The 20,435-nt window shown below is 34.3% G+C and overlaps 1 protein-coding gene across 1 annotated transcript; it reads right to left on the reverse strand.

Annotated features, from left to right (window-relative positions):
• Positions 1–1,991: 1,991 nt before the first annotated feature.
• Positions 1,992–19,719, reverse strand: LOC138307766 (zinc finger protein ZIC 4-like). The gene is made up of 2 exons (XM_069248637.1): positions 18,347–19,719; positions 1,992–3,098 (listed from the first exon to the last, which is right to left on the reverse strand). Exons 1-2 carry the CDS (start codon positions 19,212–19,214, stop codon positions 2,575–2,577), a joined length of 1,392 nt encoding a protein of 463 aa, XP_069104738.1. The 5' UTR covers positions 19,215–19,719; the 3' UTR covers positions 1,992–2,574.
• Positions 19,720–20,435: the final 716 nt, after the last annotated feature.

Genomic DNA, 20,435 nt, shown 5'->3' on the forward strand with positions numbered 1-20,435 from the left:
CCAAACAGAACCATTGCTTTCTTCTGACCATAGTCGGTAGTTTTTCTCTGCGTACTCCCTTCACTCCTGATATAAATCTGTCCCTTTCCGACTATAGAGTCTAACTTGTCCAGTCCGGATCCCAATGTGTCCTGTATTCTTACATGGCATTTTATAGTTATTACAAAATATCGTAAATCCCGTGTAATCCAGAAACCTTGATATACTAGCCAAATTTGCTGGTCAAAGAGACATCCCGTTTAGACAAATTACACTATTAGATGTTAAGCAAAAATAAAACTGTATAATGTTTTAGACTTCAATATCTTTAATATAACTAATTATGATTCTTGCAAAGATATATAATTTAATGAAAGATGAACTAATAGAACATTATTGATATATTGATTTTGTTAAACAATTGCTATCTAGATTTTTGGTGATACTTTCGTAAATTTCATCCATTGGTTTCGCCTTGCAGGTATTAAATAAGGACATTGAGTGTTGGTCTCCGTCTTTCTCTAACAAGTGCTGCTTGCGTTGAGATTTTGGGAGACTGCGGTGCGTTCATGTTGTCTTCTTGTATTTATTGAAACTGTTGTAAGGTACAACTGAATACATTTCACTACTGAAATATGATATATAACAAATTGATGAACGATTACGTTCATTTTTTGCTCGGTTTTTGTATTAGGGTTTATTTCGTGTAAAACTATATTTCCATATTTTGAACGTTATCAAACTGGGTTGTTTGGAGATATGCTTCAGTTTGTTAACATTAATATTCCACATCTTTTTACAGCTCTATAAAATGCATAATCATCCCACATTTATCGTTTTAAGAAAAAATAATCTAAATATTTTTATAACACAGAATAATAATAAACTATTACATTATTGCCTTTGAGTTTCATTATTGGTAGGGTGTTAGTCTCTAATAGCTTACAAAAAGTCCTTTTTGGGATTTAATTGTCTAAATTGAGGTACCTTTCAAGATATGTTCTTGCAGTAGGTAAGATCATATTTGTGCTTTATCAGTTTTTCATCTTTATGTATTTCTGAAGCCTCTGTCAGCAAGGCACCAGTAATTTCTCCAAAAATAAATTAAAAAAAAAACTAATTACAATTTATAATATTTAGAAACAAGTATTGTTTTAAAGATTTCGTTATCTTATTAAGATAGTAGAAAGCATGGTTCATTATCCATTGTGAACCAGGAGTTCACTAGTTAAGAGTAAAAACAAATTAGTTTCCTTAAATTGACGTTCAATTCATACTGAAAACATTGCCTCAAAATATCACCATTTTTTCTTTGAAATGAGTCTAAATATTGCGGGTAATCTTGAGTCAAATATTCATTGTTCATCAACCATGATCTGTCATCATGAATCACTCAATTTACTTAAAACACCAATTTTATATACCTTCTAATTTAATTTCGCAAAACAAAAATCTTTAAGAATTGATATCAACCCACAATTATACTTAGAAAATACATTTCAATTTAATGTCAAATCCGCGAAACTTAATCTGTGGGAATATGCTTTACGATGAAAATCGCGAAATTCAATAGCAGCGAAAGAAAATTGGTGTACAATATACTATAGCTATACCTACACGTTGTTGAAATAAATGATAATTTCGTTTTCAGAAAATGACCGCAATGGAAAAGACTGAGCTCTCCTCTCTAGGAAGATAGCCATACCTTGTCTACCGCTATATTCTGATTTCTCACGTGCGTTGTTTTGTTTTTGACACATACTACTTCAAATTTATTCAAGTGGCGATAACAAGGTGCATTCGTTATATAAATACATTTGTGTTTTTTGGTCACAACAGAAGGCTTTGTATTAAAATCTCGACCTTGATATCAATTTATCATTTCCTCACCTGCCGCATCATGGTAATCACGCCACGCGGTATGGTGTGTATGTTACACCTGGATTATCATAAAGTTGAAATATTGATAGAACATCAAGTTGAAAAAGAACAAAATATAATTTTAATTTTTTGATAACAATTTTAATAAAATATATAACACATTTATAAATGTATAATAAATCAATGTGTGACTGGCAATGATATCATTTCTGTGGCGATCGATGAAACAAAGAGAAAATTTATGAATGGCGTTCTACAGGCGCCATATATAGCATTCATACATTGCAATGATTAGTCAATGTTTAATAGATATTTAAAAAATATATAAATACCAATCTGTTATCCCTGAGAACGTTTAATGAAATCAGTTAAATGATTTGAAAGCATGAATTCACAATATGAAAATGTGAATCAAAATGTAGAGACAATCTGATTGTTAATGGCACATTTTTAAAGAAAACATGGGCGGAGTTATCCGCCATTGCGAACTTATCGGAACTTATGGAAGGAACACTGTGTGAATCTTTCGAGTGCGTTTTTGGCTGGTAATATTCAATACCCCTTTGTTTGTCAGAAAAAAAAAAATAAAAAAGGTATTTTGAGAACATAATAATTTTTTTCGGTTTAACTTATGACATGAAATCAACATTTTTTAACTGGATAGACAGATAGCTGCATTACCTAATGACCGAATTACCACTTGAACAACAGTCCTCATGAATACTGGACAATGGGCGGAGGTTGTAAACTGTGTACGTGCCCAATGGCGTTAAAAGTTTGTTGTTCGGACAAATGAGGTGAACTAAGATTTCCAATTCCTGTCGACCCTTGACGCACATACCATTCACTAAAATTGGGCGGAGGATGGGAATGAGGCAAACCGGAAGTGACGTTTGACGTCACCCCGGAAGTACATTTTGAAGATGTTGTTGTGAATTGATTTCTACTTCCGGGTGATGCTGAGTTTTGGGATGAAGATTTTGATAAAGGCGATATTTCTTGAATATCTGTTCTACATTTTTCATCGTCAGATAGTTTTTCTTCAAACTCCAAACAATTTTCATGAACTTTCATGTGTTTTCGAAGAGAACTTGGGTGAGTATAGCTTTTTTCACAACCTTTGATCCGGCAGTTGTACGGTTTATCACTAGTGTGCACGTGACTGTGCTTCTTCCGGTCGGAACTGTTCGCAAATCTCCGGTCACAGCCTTCATATTCACATACAAATGGTTTTTCGCCTGTGAAAGAGATAAAATCAAAACATTTTAAAAGTAAAATAAAAAAAAATGGACTTAATTAAGTTGGAAGTAATTTAAGAAGACATTAATTATACAGATAATTGTGCAAGTGATGAATATCCATCGTATGTAGATGATAAAATCATTGTCGAGATTAAAGATGCATGTTGTTAAATTCAGTCATTGTTTTGATATTGTCTAGACATTATATAAGATACCTGCGAATTTGTGCTTTAGAAGCCTAAATCAAATCTCAAAATCTAATAGCTTTCAAGGCTAGGATTATATTCAGAAATGAATACCCTGCTGATATTAAGATTGTACTTGACAATAGAAAATGAGATTCATTAAGTTAATAACAAGAGTGAGCTATTCCGAGTGAGAATATATCTTTTGTTTATACTTTGTTATGCAATGAGATATTTAAAGATATAAAATTTACTTATCTTTATTTTGCTACAAACATGAATAATTCCACCGAACAAATTAGATCGCTTTCTTATGAAATGTGATATTGAAAAATCGTTGAGTCACGAAATATCCAAGCTCAGAAACATTCAAATAACATAATTATACATATCAATCAGGCGGAATTTTCCTGAACATATCTAATTATAAGACCGGGCGATTAAATTGACGGTCACGCGAAATCCAGATCACATGTAATTTAGAACATATTTAAAATAGTTAGTAATTATAGATAATCCTCGGATCGTGTGTCGCTTTTAAAAGAAACTAAACAATTATAGTATTGAAGGCTAAATAATAAATAAACGATTAAGTTATGATAATTGATTAATTATATATACTTCGATTTCTGGTTAAACCCTGGAGAAATTATGGTCAACTTGATTCAATTGCACAAACCCCAATCGATTGTCACAGATTATGTATTTGACATGAAAGTGAGATGTTATAGCCGATAATTACCAATTGATTTTCATTCTCTACATGAAGACGTTGTCGTATCATTTCTAAAGCTATGAATCATATCAATCGAGATAATCCAGCTTCCGGAATTAATTCGAGAGAATCCACTATTCATTATATATATTGTCAATTCAGTACAAAATAATAAAATGCAATTCGGTCGTTTTCTGTTATTATCCGTCAGTTGTAAGTACAATAGAAGTATCGTTTGTGCTCCTTCATAGGTTGTCCTTTTAAAAGTCCTCGATTTTCCAGGGGTTACTATCACTGACATTATATATACACAGCAGTGGCAACAGATGGAATATTGAGAATAAAATAAAATATTGCATTATCTACTTCGATCTAGTTATTCAGAACAGTATTATTGTGGAATCAAAAGTAGACGTATTATTGCAATTCATTCATGAAATTCATTATTTAATGCTTATGTTAAGAAATAATGACAAAATACATTGAATTAAAACCTCTTTTTTATTTTACAATTTGTTTGAGGAGGTACGGGGTATGCTGCTGTTATTGATATATGTAATGGGCATACATACCGTTGTTTGACAGTAACATACCTCGAATTATTCAGTATGTGTTTACATATTTATTATAAACTTTACACATCGGGTTATCATCACTGCATTTTCTATAAGCAACCGGATCTACAATTACAATGAGTTCTCGTAGTTGCTTGCACGTAACTCTCGCGATGATATACGAGAGTCCTCGGAGCCAATCGAACAATTAATTTGTTTGCAGAAGCTGACAGCGTCTTATTGGGGCTCCCTTAGGGATATTGTTAAACTTAATTTATAGGATATATCGTAATGGAATAATCAAATCCAATAAATTGGCGAAAAGGTTTTGATTTTGCATTTTTGTTATTAAAAATAGGATTTCCTTATCAATTAATACATTATACGAGTTCTCAGTTGATGTGATATAATCAATATAATAAATCTATCGATATTCACCCAAAACCTCAATGGTTCCCAATCAACGAGGCAAAACCGTGCAGATTTGTGAACAACATCTCTAAGTGGTCAGAAGTGTTGAAACAATCGTCTGCTTGGCATGTAAGGCAGTCATTTGGAGCATCAACAAGATTACATTTCCCAATCAAGTGTCATTCACGGCCCTTAACTGACACATCCAGTATCACTTAGATACTAAGAGCATGGTTAGTTTGTGAAGAAGACAGTAACATCCACTTATTGTCAGAACAATGACATATTCAAAGTGGTGTTTACAAATACAAATCGTCCGCCGGTCAACCTTTTCCCGGATATATAACAACTAATTAGAAAAACTATTTATTCGGAACAGGGGTCTATTCCCTAGTAGTCAAAATATCAGTTAAGTTGCAAGAAATAAGCGATTCAATCAGATTTCGTATTTTACAAGTTAATCTTGTCATATATGCATTTACTTATCCGCCGAAATGATAGAAATTCCTATAACTACAATGTCAATACTTAATGTATAACAGTAAATAAATTGAATCTTTGAAAACGAAATCTGCTGGATTATAATATTTCGGACCAAAATAATTATGATGAACATTTAATCAGGACAAAAATATTTAGAAAATGTAGATTATGATTTTAAAATGAACATATTACAAAAGTATATGCTTAATGCACCTGTACATGGTTGATAAATTGATGAGTTTGTGCTCCCGTGTGTACTTTACCATCCTGCCGCATTAGAGATGGCTAATTAGTGTCTCGCTGTATAATTATGGCTGATAAGAAAGCTTTCAATGTTTAGACAGTCAGCCTGTCTTAACTTATCTCCGTGTCTCCTCCGCCGGAGCAACTGATACTATCTCTCTATCATTCCGTATCATATATACTACCAGTACTGCCTGACCGAAATAAGAGAGGGGAGGGGATGGGTCGGAGACAGAAAGGGGAGGGGATCGGGGTGAGGGAGGGGTGGGGAAGGGGATAGACAGGAAATAGAGAGGGGAGGGGAGGGGTGAGGGAGGGTGACGGTGGGGAAGGGGATGGACGGGAGACAGAGAGGGAGAGGAGGGGTGAGGGAAGGGATGGAGGGATGGAGGAAGGGAAGGGGATGGACGGGGGAGACAGAGAGGGGAGGCGAAGGGTAAGGGAGGGTGGAGGGAGGGTAAGGGTGGGGGAAGGGGATGGACGGGAGACTGAGAGGGAAGGGATGGATGGGGGAGGGAAGGGGATGGACGGGAGACAGAGAGGGGAGGTGAGGGATGGAAAGAGGAAGTGGGAAGACTGAGACGATGAACAAGGACTGAAAAAAAAGAATGGGGGAGACAGAGAGGGGAGGTGGGGATGTGAAAGAGGAGGTGAAAGAGACTGAGGGTGGATAACAAAGAAGAAAAAAAGAATGGAGGGGAGAGAGAGAATGAAGGAAGATGGGGAGAGGGGGGGGGCTTAAGAAGAGATATGGAATAGAAAGGAACGAGGAGGAAGGAAAGTGATGGAAGGAAGATGGAGATGGCGGAGCAGAGAAGGGAGGGGAGGGAGGTGGCCAAAGAAGACGTCAACGATGAATTGAAAGACATAATCAATGTACAATATTGGTGATGGGATTGGAACGAACAGAATATGAAACGTTGAAGGCCATAATATGTCAAAGAAAAGAGGTTGGAGCGAACATAATATGGTGGTTGGAGTTTGTGGAACAGGTTATTGACAACAGAATTTGGGGACTAGGAATGGGGAACAGGCAATTGTATACTTATTGGCAATAGGGTTTTAGGATTTGTATATGTAGAATAGAGTATGTAATGGGGGGATAGGTTACTGGCAATATAGTATGGACAACAGGCTTTTGTTCAGAGCATGGGGGAGTGAATGTGGAGAATATGCAGTTTTACGATCAGGACAAGTTATTGGATATACATGACAAAAAGAACAACACAAGTGCCGTATACCACTGTCTGTGTAAACATCTTTCTGTCTAATATAAACAGATTACGAAACAGCTGTAAATATATTACACAATAGAATGCACATTTATGTAAGACAAAATATCAAATCTTCATTTAGCTCTACGAAGGCAAAACTAGTCCTTCCATAATGCTGATGACCTATTGGAACTTGTTATATTGACTCAACTCCTGTGGAGCGGACTCTTAAAGTACAACAACAAAGACGAACCGACGTCTAATAAAAGTACGCCCATCATATCCGATAGTTAAATAGAAAAGGAGATAAAAATGGAATCTGCTTCATTAAATCGTGTAAAGTATGAAACCTTTATATTGTGGAATTATCGGGGGTCAAATCTTATCAATCAACATTTAAGTACAAGTATAAATTAAAAACATATAAAAACAAATAAGTGATGTTCGGACCGTCTTGCACTTTCTCCGTGACATCATCACCATCAATGATGAGTTTTATGTGTTTATACTTTAGTTACATTTCAGTACAAAGTTGTCAGAAGGGTTCCGAAGAGTTGACCTATATTTTCCGAATTTCATTTCGCTTAACGTTCGGTCCATTACTGTTAATTACATTTTTAAGAATGGCTTGGCTATGTATGTCAATAACTGACCCACATACATGTATCATTAGACTGGATTGTCGGTAGTAGATTTTATATTAACCACAAGGTGTCGCTGCTAACATTGTCCAAATGGTTTCAATCTAAGAGTAGCCTTTATAGTATTAGAGGGACCCGAAGGGTTTGCCTATACATTTTGCGAAGAGTTTCCAAATGCTTCTGAGGATAGCACCTTCTTCGATTGCCCCCGACAGGAACCCCTTGCGATTTTTAGCCAATGAGATTGGAGGTAATATACGCTTCACAGAAGCTGTACATAAACAGTATTGATATGTCATAAATATTCTACCTCAAAACATGAAGAGTTCTCATTTTAAAAGAGTTACATGTGTGTTGATTGGTTTACATTTATAGAGTGACGTCATTGGAGCGGTGCCTTGAGATCGAGCTGTCCCAGGGGTCACCGACGATGATTTTATCTGAAACTTACTAACAGGGATATAGATTAGTCGGAGTCAGTACATTTTAGGGATAATGATAATTTCGTACAATAGTGAAGCAATTCTGAATCCTGGACACTATTGTGGTTTCTAAATATCACTATCGTAATATCCATGAAAATAATGGCAGTGATAGTACCTCCTTGAATATCGAGGATGTCAATTCTGATATACGAGACGTCATTCGACTAAAAACAACACTGTGTTTGAATGGGCACAAGTTAATTGCCATCTAAAATTCCGAGCTTGCGATCAGCACCGTGTGTAAAGCGGAACCTGCTTTCCGCACCCGGGTTTATTATTAGTGACACCCTTCACTAGTGAGAAAGAATTTCTGATAAATGTGTTTATTTACTTAGCAGTTAAATTGATTCAGTGCGAAGATCCAGTATCTTGGTTCGAAATTTCATATCAGTGCCGAATGGTTTTCATTAGCCTTTCCAGTTTCGTTTTGACGTTCTCGTGTAAACTTTGCATAAACAATGTGAAAGGTTAATTCCATATATATTATATCTACTACCCGCAACCTGCTACATCGCAGAAGTTTGAACGTAACAAAACTCATTTGGCTTAATGCCGCTTATGCGAGTATAAAAATTGCTTATGTAATACAAAACAAATCAAATGACGCGGTACTTTTCCCATGAATTTTGCATATATTTGACAATACGTTGTAATAACAAACTGGGTTTTGAGTACAGCTCGCCCCACAAGATCAAATCCCACCCTCTGTTTCCATTTTGTCCCTCTACCCCCTCTATCGGCTCCCGGTCAACCTTCAGTGATGTTATTCAAATGGCCTATCCAGTCAACCTAACAAAATATATATGTTTGTTAATTGCAATATTTAAAACATTCTATACTTCGGAATATTGCCATTGAGGGTGGTAGATAAAAGCAGTTTGTGAAAGAAACGTCATTGAAAACTGTGTATTTTTAATCGTGAAATAATGACGTCATAATCAACATGAGTCGATATCTAGATGAAAGGGTAGATAACTCTGTTTTATGTTTAAGGAATTAATTGCTGCAATTACCAAAACAAAAATCAAGAAAAAATCATGGAATACGAATAAATCTTTCACAAAGATCAGAACTGCAATCGTAAGTTAACAAACAAGCCAAATTCTTTTAATCGGCCAAAACGATTACTGCGTATTTATTTCTAACAATATACACAAGTATACATTTTGGATAAAGAAAAAAATGTTTGGGCATGCGCAGAAACGGTCCACATCTGATATGTAAGATTATTTGGGAGATGGCATAGAAAGATAAGACCTAATACATTTGACATTTTGTCTGTAAAAATATATTTTATCTGCAATATCATATGTCAATCTACAGGCCATATAACTTAGGACTATTTGAAGTTTATGTTGGCTACAAATCGTACAATCTCGCGGCTACTAATCGTAGTATCGTTACAGAAACGATGTACAGGAATTCTCGGGGGATAAAACAAATCAAGTGCTACATATATTTATATCTATGATGGAATGTATCAAACATTTTCTGGTGAAATATTTGATAAATAGTATGAAGCATTGTAAGTTGATGACAAATCGTTTTCTACAATTTCAATAATTTTATATGTACATGTAGTTTGCGCATTTTTTTTATTGCGACCCCAAAATTTAGTAAAACTATTGTGTTCTTCTCCATAACAAAGTAACTTTTGTAAACACGAGTCCAATATTCTATTCATCACGATTGCAATTTATTTTGTTATGTTTCATTATTCTGTATATGTTCATTCTGTTATCATAAATAATGATACAGTATTAAATCAAATGTGAAAAATCATTAATATTTCAATTATTATATGCTTGACCGAGTGATTATGAAGCCTACATCAAAATAATTAACGAAAATTGTTACCTTTACTCGCCTCATTGACTTGTTAATTGTATCACAAGTTTTTGGTTAAAACAGAATAAAATCAATTACCCCCTAAACACAAAACGTAAGCAACCGAAAAATATACCGTTAAACGTCGCTGTAAAGAATATCAAAAAGACACAAACAAAAAAATCATTATATAAACAGTTCGAATTTAAAGATGCTCCACCGCTGACAAATGGTATTTTTTACTATAAAAAACAGGAACAGACGATTTAGTATTTTTCTCCAGTTAAAAAAGTTACTTTCTTTACACCATTACCACCATTGAAAAGTTTGAGCTTATAATTTTACTTCAAGTTAGGAATATGAAAAATAATTAATTGCATCCCGAAAAAATTCCATGACACTATATCCTATATGAAATGAAGTACTGATTGGCATTCACCAAAGGCGAAATAAATTTGTTATATTATTTTTTGTGTTAATTAGACATATATATACACGATTAAACACCTATTATTGTTCAAATGATTAACATCATTTATGCTCTGTCGGCGGTGGAGCATCTTTAAGGTATCAAAATTGGTCGTTTAGTTCCCAAACAAATGGTCGTGTATAGCAGGTGGTCGTTATACAGAGGTAGCCGCTATATAAATGTGTATTACACGAATTCTACCATGCACCCTTGAGATTCTTCAGCCCCTCCTTGGAGTCAATGCATGTATAACGTGTAAATGAGGTTCTGCCAAGGTTTTAATAACCGTGAGAAAGTACAGACGTTTGTGGGGGTACGTATAGGATCGGTGTGGGCATGTCGAACCAAGTGTTTTGGTTTATGATGAGCTATAAACATATATTTGTGACGAGCATTAAGTTGTTTTATGTAAACATGTTTTCTCGTGTTCAGGGGCTCCCCGAGGGGAGCTTGTTATCGCTCTTATATATGAAAAAATCCTTGTTTAAACAGTTTTTTTGTGTTCCAACTTATTTCCCCACTTATCGAAACCTATAGACAAACATGGATCATTTTGGGATAGTTTTAGTTTAGTTTTATTAGTTAAAAGTCCTATTAACAACCAGGGGCATTTAAGAACTTGAAACGTTTGTTGGTTGAGAAAAGTCGGAGTGCCGGAGAAAAATCACCGACCAGCGGTCAGTACAAGGCAACTGCCCCAACCTTACTCGCAACATACAAATGAAATAATAAAAAATCATTAATAATCATACTGTATGGCTTGAATGTGGCAAAACAAATTTCAATTAATACAAAGATATTGTACGCATATTACCTTCACTTTTGAAATACTCAAATCATATACATTTTTTTCCACACGTAAAATGGCCGCGAATTTCTGTAAACAGTGTCATTATAAAAAAGACACTGGAATCATTCTATTAGCCTGTATACAAGAAGGGCCTACCACAGAAGTCATTTCCTGTTTCATTTTAGTTTATATTGTCTTGTGTCTTTTTATATATTAACAGTCAGTCTTATTCGAAAGTGCCGTTCCCAATTAAGAAGGATGATGAAAGCCGGGTTCCCTCGGAAAGTCCACCGACCTACGAGCAGTCCCCACACGGCAAAGTGCATTTCAAAACATTGATCATTGTGGGGTTTTAAATGTAGTTTCCAATCAAAAAATCAGAATATAAAATGTGATTTTCAGAACACAATATTTGGTTAAAAACTAACTTTTCATACGATTGAAAATATTTACAAATGTATAAATCTTTGACGTTATATTTCACAAACGACCCTTCCAAGCTTAATATGATATGTGGGCCATGCTTCATAACCCTTTAATGTCATTTGTCTTACATGTTGCTGTACCCTTATCAGCGATTAGTTAAACTGCCGTCATCAGATACAGACATATTCTGATCCCTCAAGACTCAAAACGATTGACATACAAGAGTTATCGATGTTGAAGGATTTTTATCAAGTTGAGTTTATGAATTGGTGGATTTCAAGTGTTTACAACTGTTTTTGACTACACATAATGATTTATGGTGAATATTTGTAACATCAAACAAAATATTTAGGTCATTATCTATCAACTGATTTGAAATAAGCTAGGGTAATCATGCGTATATATGATTGTGATATTTATTTGAAATACCCACAAATGTTTCGTAAACTTTATTTCAAGCGGTGCTTTAACATTAAACGATATTCATCCAGTGAAAAAAAACAGCAGTTAAAAGAAATATATAAATGGTCTAGCTGTTTCTTTCGAATTTCTTCTAAAAAGCTACGATCTTTAAAAGATGTGACAAGTTTTGAGGTGAAAGTCTGAGTAGCAGAAAAAAAAATATTACATAAACGTTTCGCTCACAAATACATCAGTCCTACCCAGAAGGGGACATAACTCTGTAAAATATAAAATATAGAATGCCCAAGCACTATGTTCATTGTTTTGGCATAATTATAAGATTATATAGTAGAAACATAGCTTATTTCAAAATCCATACTGGTGGGCATCATAATAAGACAAAATTATTGTATCCCCCCCCCAAAAAAAAAAATATATATATATATATAAATAAAAAAGAACAATGTCCATGTGATGGTTTCCATATACATAAAAAAACACAACTATAAAAACAGTTTTTCTCCCTAGCGCTTTCTCGGCTCATGCCGGTCTTCAGGGGTTTGAATTCTTTTATTTGTAAAACATGACGTCATAGTACAATGACGTCATAGTAAGATTACGTCATGACATGGTACATAAAGATATTGTGAATGGTTCTGGAAGAAAATAACAAAAACATGAGGACGAAATAAAAACTAATATGAAGTTCCTTTGTCCCGTTCTGAATTTAGCACAGGTTTCATAAGTTGAATGAAATACATTTCTTTATTTTCTCTTTTTTAAAAGATCTGAATTGGACATTTGATATATTGGTAAAATAAAAAAATTATCATTAGCACACATATGACAATGTTCGTTTACTGTTAAATATCTGAGATGGTCTGTTTTGGTTTGTTGTCGGTGTAATGTAACTCTCTTTCTCAATTCCATTCCTGTCTGACCAATATAAAAATCTGAGCATTTGCTACAAATAAGTGCATATATGACATTTTTGGATGTACAATTCATATTAGTTTTAATTTTGAAATTAAAACCATTTTTGAATGTATAATTTTTACACTCTATAATAATATCACATGTTTTGCAACGCTTTTGCATACATTTAGTGACAGAAGTATTTTGCATTTTCGAATCAAATTTTGACGCACATAAAATACGTTTAAGGTTTTTAGGCTGACGCTTGCAATTTATTATTTTCTTGTTAGATAAAATCAATTTCATTCTGTCGCTATTTTTCATGTAATCTTCACAACCTTTTACAATTGGAAAAATATTGTAGTTGTTTGGATTAAAAGTACTGACAAAAGGTATTATATTGCTTTTGGATTCCACTTTATTCGATTTCCTTAAATGAATAGGTCCTTCTTTTTTTGCTCTTTCAACTCCATAATCTATAACTTCTTGCGGATAATGCTGTTTGCGCAGATAAAAAACTAAGTTCTCTAAGCGTTCAGCTAAAATAGTTTTATCACTTACGATTGTGATTAGACGGGACGCTAAATTAAATGGGATATTTAGCTTTACATGCCTTGCATGATTTGAATAAAAATCAAGATAGTTATGGTGATTTATGTCTAATATAATAGGATCTAGAAAGTGAATCTATTAAAAATACCATATGACGCATATGAAAAATATAAAAAAATATCTGCAGATTTCTAAGTCTTTTCCGTCCTTTTTGTTGCATTCTCTGGTAACCACAAATCCATTTCACAGTCTAACGACCAAGCTAACCCAACTGGATTATACGCCAGCTAAACCACAAATAATTAAGTTGTCAAAATAAAACATAATTTAATTCCATAATACACATTATGACGCCACAGAAATCAGTGATTAAATGACGTCGAATTAATTCGAAATATCGTGGTATGGTCACTGCACCGTTTAACCTCAACACATTTTGAAATAAATGGTATTATAAAATAACTTAAACTCTAACTTAAATTGTTCTTAGTCGCTAAATATATAAATATAAAGCTAATTTTAAATAAAAAAAAATCTGATATTTTTTTTTATTTAGGCGAAAATGAAATTAGACAAAAAAGGACATTATCAAAAACCCTGTGTATATGTTAAGTTACTTCCCCTTGAATTTTTCAGTCACGTTTCATGGGCTACATACACATCTGCTCCGCACGTGCGAAAGTGTTTTAGGAACAAAAAAGAAAGAAAAAAACCCACACAAACACTGGTTGATTTCATTTCCGTAAGTGTTAAATGTATTCCCCGACCCAATATACCATACATCTTCCTGTAATGTATGTAACATTAGCAAGAAAACAAAATCCAGCAAACCCCAGAAAAGGTGATGGAGTCTTGTTTTCTTAATATGTATTCCATACGTCGGTCATATTGTCATAACGCATGTACATGTACATCTTAGTCAAGTTTGACTTTAATGTATCTTGTTTTACCGATCAGATTTTTTTAATGTTGATGTGTTGGTCGTTAAAGCGTTTTCGGGGGAGAGTGACGTAAGCGAGGGTGGGGGAGTGTGACGTCAGCGTGGGTGGGTGGGGGAGGGTGTGGAATGTGAGTTCAGCAGATTAATAAGAGAAGGTCAGGGCTATATGAGGCAACTCCTAGTAAGGGAGTTCGATGAGTTTAATTTGTTTCTGAAATGGGGAACGGGGGATTTCTATAATACGTCCATCCCGGGGAATTTGATGGGGTGGTGTTGGGCTTTAGAAGGCGAGGCTCCGCATACGGATAAAACTTGTAAATATAATGAAATATTGACAGGCTATTTCTGCTGTTTCCAAAAGAGAGTATAAGATAAAACAGAAGAAAAAAGAAAATGCGCATTACAACATTGAAGATGGAGCGTGTTTAACAAAAATAAAAAGATAAAAAAAAATATGATTTCCATATAAAATCGTTTAAAATAGTGGGAAATCGACACGTGAATTGGTATTTTTTCAAGGGATAGTGAATCATAGTAAAAATGAACAAATTAAACAATAGTTACATGCCGCAATAAAGTGATAGCTGTATGAACGTTGCCAAACATAAAGTAAAACGATAGTTCAAAAGAACAAATTTGGAACAAGAGCTTCAAAAGAAAAACTAAACAATATAGTTACTAAAGCGCAATTAAAACGATAGTGACAATGGAGCAATGGAATGATAGTAGCTAAAGAACAAATGAAACAGTAGCTACAGTGTATGTTCAAACACGTGTAGTGATATCGGAAAAATCACATGAAATGAAATGAAAGTAACTGAATAGCAAAGAGTTAAAGATGAAATTGAAAGAGTTAGGGACACACGTCAGAGAGGTGGATGGAGAGAAGGGGAGGTAATTATCGTCAATTTTCCTAATTATTTTCAGATGAATTTGCAAGTCATCATCAAGAATGTAAAACAAATGTTCTCGAGTTTTGTTTTAACGAGACATGTTTTCAATTATCTTTAATGTCCATCATGTTGAAAGTTTCCCGGTCGTTGTATAGTTTAGTGTGTGTTAACTTCAGACATTAAGGAGAAATCGTCATTTCACGAGGTCATCATATCTAATTATTGTCAGTCTAATATGATAAAACATCAACTATAATTAGCTAATAATTAAATTTTGTATGAATAACTATCTTTACTGATACCTTCCATGGGTATAATTGATTTTAAGATGATAAATTCATAAGTTTTAAAACATGTTTATTCCGATGATTAGAAACTATATGATAGATTATAGTAATTTCTATATATATTATTGCCTTCTTTTGAGGGTACTATGGTCTCATAGTGTTGTCGAGGGGTGGCATTGTACCCGAGCCAATAAAAACGCGAGAAAAGGTCACGTTATGTGCTAATTCATAATGTATATTAAGAATCAAAAACGAATACATGATCTATGACGTATGTATACTACTCGATTAGAATTAACGTTTGTCTGTGTCTTTGAATGGTTTTCACAGCTTAAACCACCAATGCTTATGGATTTCAATAGATTAATGAAGTAACAGCATGTCAAAATTTTCACCCGGTTATGGCACGTATAACTTTACACTAAGGAAAGTTATATCTAAAATCTTTTAATTAATGATATTCTTATTTGATATAAGATTTATAGTATATACAGCTTTGAGGAAATCTTGATGTCCATGATATTATTACACTGCAGTGGACAGTAAAGAACAGAGGTCAGTCATGCAGCCTGGCCAGTTGATAAAGATAAGGTCAATCATTTGCTTGACCGCGACATCTCCTGTCCAATTAAGACATAATCAAAATGTCTAAAGTTCCTCGCGAGGAAAATTGGGCGACTAATTGGTTAGTCGGTTACTGTACCAACACCCTGGAATTATTACGAGTTAAAATACACAATTACGTACATTTTTGTACATCGTACATGTATTGTATTGTATTGTAAAGTTAAAATTGTAAGGGCATCAACATTATTCTAATAAAAGCTAAGAATGGCTATAAATATGACCGATGTTCCTTCAAGATGCTAAAACTCGCGACCTCACGAACCACACCATTACATAAATCAGAAAACAATTTTGCTACACATGTTCGTCATTGCATATCGTATGAGTTATCTTCCATTTCAAAAAAGTACCGATTGTGAAATAACAAGTTTATTGTTATGTTTGATTGCAATATCAATATAAGCATTTTATTAAATCAAACGTTTTCATGATAATGAGCGAAGTTAGGCTATCTCTATAGAAACTAGTACAATAAACGTTTTATTGTAATATGCGAAGTTATTAAACATTTTTGGCATAATGTACATTTTATTTAAAATAAACAATATACATGTAATTCAAAATAAACAATAAACATGTAATTGCAATGTACTTGTAAAATATTTATGGATATCACAATAAAAGTAAACAGCTATAACAACAGTTTCTTTAGTAGCTGTCTTGATAAACAATGGGACAAGATAATTATTAGAGCGTCTTCATTTGGAATTGTTTGTTGCATTGTTTCCTTTATATCATCATTTTAAATTAACATCAAACCCTTAATGTCAACTTCAGAAATCCAATGATATCAATATCTCGTAAATTTTAAATAAATATCTTACCCCCTCTTCAAAAAAACCTTATAGATACCTGTATCATATTAAAAGTCTTATGTTTTAAGTATACGTTTATTACTGTGCTGTTTTAAAACTATATCTATATACAAATTACTCTGTTTGAACGAGAGGCTCCCTTGAGTCATCTTCAAGTGCGGCCACTTAAAAGTCATGTTTGTAAATGTTATGTAAAATGTAACGAGTGGATCACCTGCCCTCTATCAAGAACTTGAAGCAATTCTTTCCAGAGCTGGTATCTAAAGCACAAGAAGTATTTAGAAACACCTATTTTAATTGCTTACAGAAGATGCCGTAAGTATAGACCCTCAAGCGACCATGTTCGATCCTAGAGTTAATTTTCTTAAGTGTGAAAACCTCAATAGAAACGCTTGTCTGAATTGAAGATTAAACGAACAGCTCTTTATTAACTGACAATCTATCTCGAATACGCTTATAGTTGGATAATGGACAGAGTTTGAGAGATTTCGCCAAGAGCGATTGGCTTTCGAATGAATTGTGATAATTCTATGTTACTCTTTGTATTGTATGTATGGACTTTAGCAGATTTCATTACACAATAAGTGTTAAAGAAACAAATAAAAGTGTGAAGTTTCTATCGAAGGTTGTATCATTATTCATTAGTTTGTAATTGCTTATGGCGAAAATGAATTACTCTAGAAATGTATCATATTCATAATGTAAAAAAAATATATTAAAGGGGTATGCCAATAGACCAGATTGATATCACGTGATTATCAACAATGGGATCGAAATGTGGTTTGTTAAAAAGTTAAGTAAACAAATACAAGTACTAATTCAGTCATTCATTGACATACATTATCTATTCATTAAATAGTTCTTGTCAAATAATAGGTTACGAACAATTACATATTATTGAAAAGATAAGTGTATTTGAAATATTGAAACTTTAATTTAATTGTTGTTATCGGCTAACGGCCTTTTAAAGATAACCCTAGTATAGTATATATATATGTAGTGTGCATTCAATGTGTATAACTATATATATATATACAATGTCTGTAACTTAAAATCAATCAATTGAATACAAAATTAATGCAATTTTCCATTAAAGATAGACTGGAGAAAACTGATTTTGTCTTCACGATAAAAGTAGGTTAGAGCTTCTAGGTCATTTTATCTTAATATATATGTAAAATTCGGACACCCTGCACACAATATTTTTTTTTTTTTTTTTTTTTATTATTCCATTATTATTATTATGTTGCATTGTTTGAACTCAACTTTATGAAAATTGATAATCTTCTAAAATTAATTGCTAATCATTTTAAAACATAAGGCCTTGACGGTCGTTTGAGAATGACCTCTGTAACAGTGTTTGCTACTAACCTGTATGCGTTCTTTTATGAATCTTGAGGTTCTCACTTCGTGCGAACACTTTTCCACATCCCGGAAACGGACAGGGAAAGGGTTTCTCTCCGGTATGCACACGGATGTGGTTTACTAGTTTATACTTGGCCTTGAATGGCTTTCCCTCACGTGCACAGTTTTCCCACGTGCATACGTGATTGCTTTGTTCGGCCCCCACGTGTTCTACTGTCAAATGTGAAACAATTTCGTGCATAGTACTAAACACTTTGTTACAGGGTTTTTTAGGGTCCGGTCCCTCGGGATCTATCCACATACAAGTATGTTCTTGTTTGATCTGGGGTCTCATGTACCTAAAGAACGCTCCCGGCCCGTGGGGCCCCATGTGGTTCATGGCTCCCATAGGATTCACGTTGAAGGGTTGAGTGGTTCCAAAATGGTCCGCGCGTGATCCGGTCATGTGATTAAACTGTTCCGCACGTGAGTACATGTTTGTGGCTCCAAAACGCATGCCACTGTTGACATGATGGTGCCCCGGATTGTGATGAGCCGCGGCATCCTGGAGGCTCGGAAACAGGACATGGTTTGCACTAGAGTCCGGATGATGAGTGGAATGGAAACTTCCAGCGGACGGAACAAACATACCCGGATGTCCAGTGGTACCGGATTCGGACAGTCCAATGTCCGGTCTACGTAGAAGGAAATCGCGTGCGGCGTAGCTACCAACATGTGAATGAGAAAGTCCGTACCCGTTTGATTGTGCACCGAATTGATGAGCAGCCTGTCCATGAATTCCCCCACCCTCGGGGATTGAGTGAGGGGGTGACAGCTTCATGGCCCCTGGGGGTAGATGGGGAGCATGGGGTGCATCCATGAATGGATTAATCATTGTCTAAATATCGCAGTCCGACCAATGACAACATACATATAATCCAATACCACTGAAAACTCGTAAACACAGTTAATTGTGTCGCATGGCCTGCACGATGATGTGTATTGGTAGTTGGTAGTTCATTCAAATCTTCCTCAATGATAAGTCATTTCAGGGTAACATGTATAGCTGACGAGGACACAGCAGTCTGGATCCCGCGGTGCTCACGTTTTGTAAATTCCTTGGGGTCTTCACTCACGTTCGTTCCAAACATAACCTTCGTCCGCTAAACCACAAAGGCGAACAATCCACTTTTTCGATAAAATCGGCGGCGTCCTATGTCTCTGACTCGAAATAAACGTTACCTACTCGTATTTCTAGTAAATTTCAGATTAAAAGTTTTTATTCCATGTAGAAACTTCATTGTTAAACGTTTCAGAGTTCGTTTGAATAAAGAGACAGATCCGGGACAAGAGGCGTGTCTCTCATTGGTTAATCGGCATCAATATGGGCGTCCTTTAGATATTCATCAGTAGGCGTGGCAAATACTGGTGGGCGTGTCTCGTTAGAGCGCAACTTGTGGTTTTGACAGCTTGACTGACAAACTCTCCATTCCATGTTCGTGCTATTCAATGGGTTTTGGTAGACTTTGATTCCAAGCTGACAATGTTTACTTAACAATAAAATCATTAACAACAGTACACAGTACACATCATTATTAACAGGCATTTTCATTCCACAATGTAAATGTTTATAGTTTTTTTGTAAAAAAAAAGTTGTATATTGAAATAATTTACGCTATACATAAATTATAGTTTCACCAGATATTTATATATCCAAGCCTATGGTTTTACAAATTGTATACTTTAAAAACACAAAAAAATGTATAATATTAAGACAAAAATATGCGGATATCATATCTTTGATATAACACGTGGCATTGGTAATTTATATTATTCAAAGTTTATGTTGAAGAATGACAATATGTTCTGTGGCATTATGGCGTTTAATTTACGAAAAAAAATGTTTAATTATTTATCATAACTGCGAAATCCGGCGAGTGAGTTGTATCTCATTATGAAAAAATATTTAAGATTCAATAGTTGATTTCACGAACTTTTTATGTATATCATTGAAAAGAATTTCAACAATTATATACAGATAGATATTTTACAGTAGTACAGTTGCTAAAGGAGATATTTCCACAAATAATCAAGAATAATGACATTAAAATCGAAA

This window comes from Argopecten irradians, chromosome 14 (genome assembly GCF_041381155.1).
Source record: "Argopecten irradians isolate NY chromosome 14, Ai_NY, whole genome shotgun sequence".
Classification (NCBI taxonomy): Eukaryota; Metazoa; Mollusca; class Bivalvia; order Pectinida; family Pectinidae; genus Argopecten; species Argopecten irradians.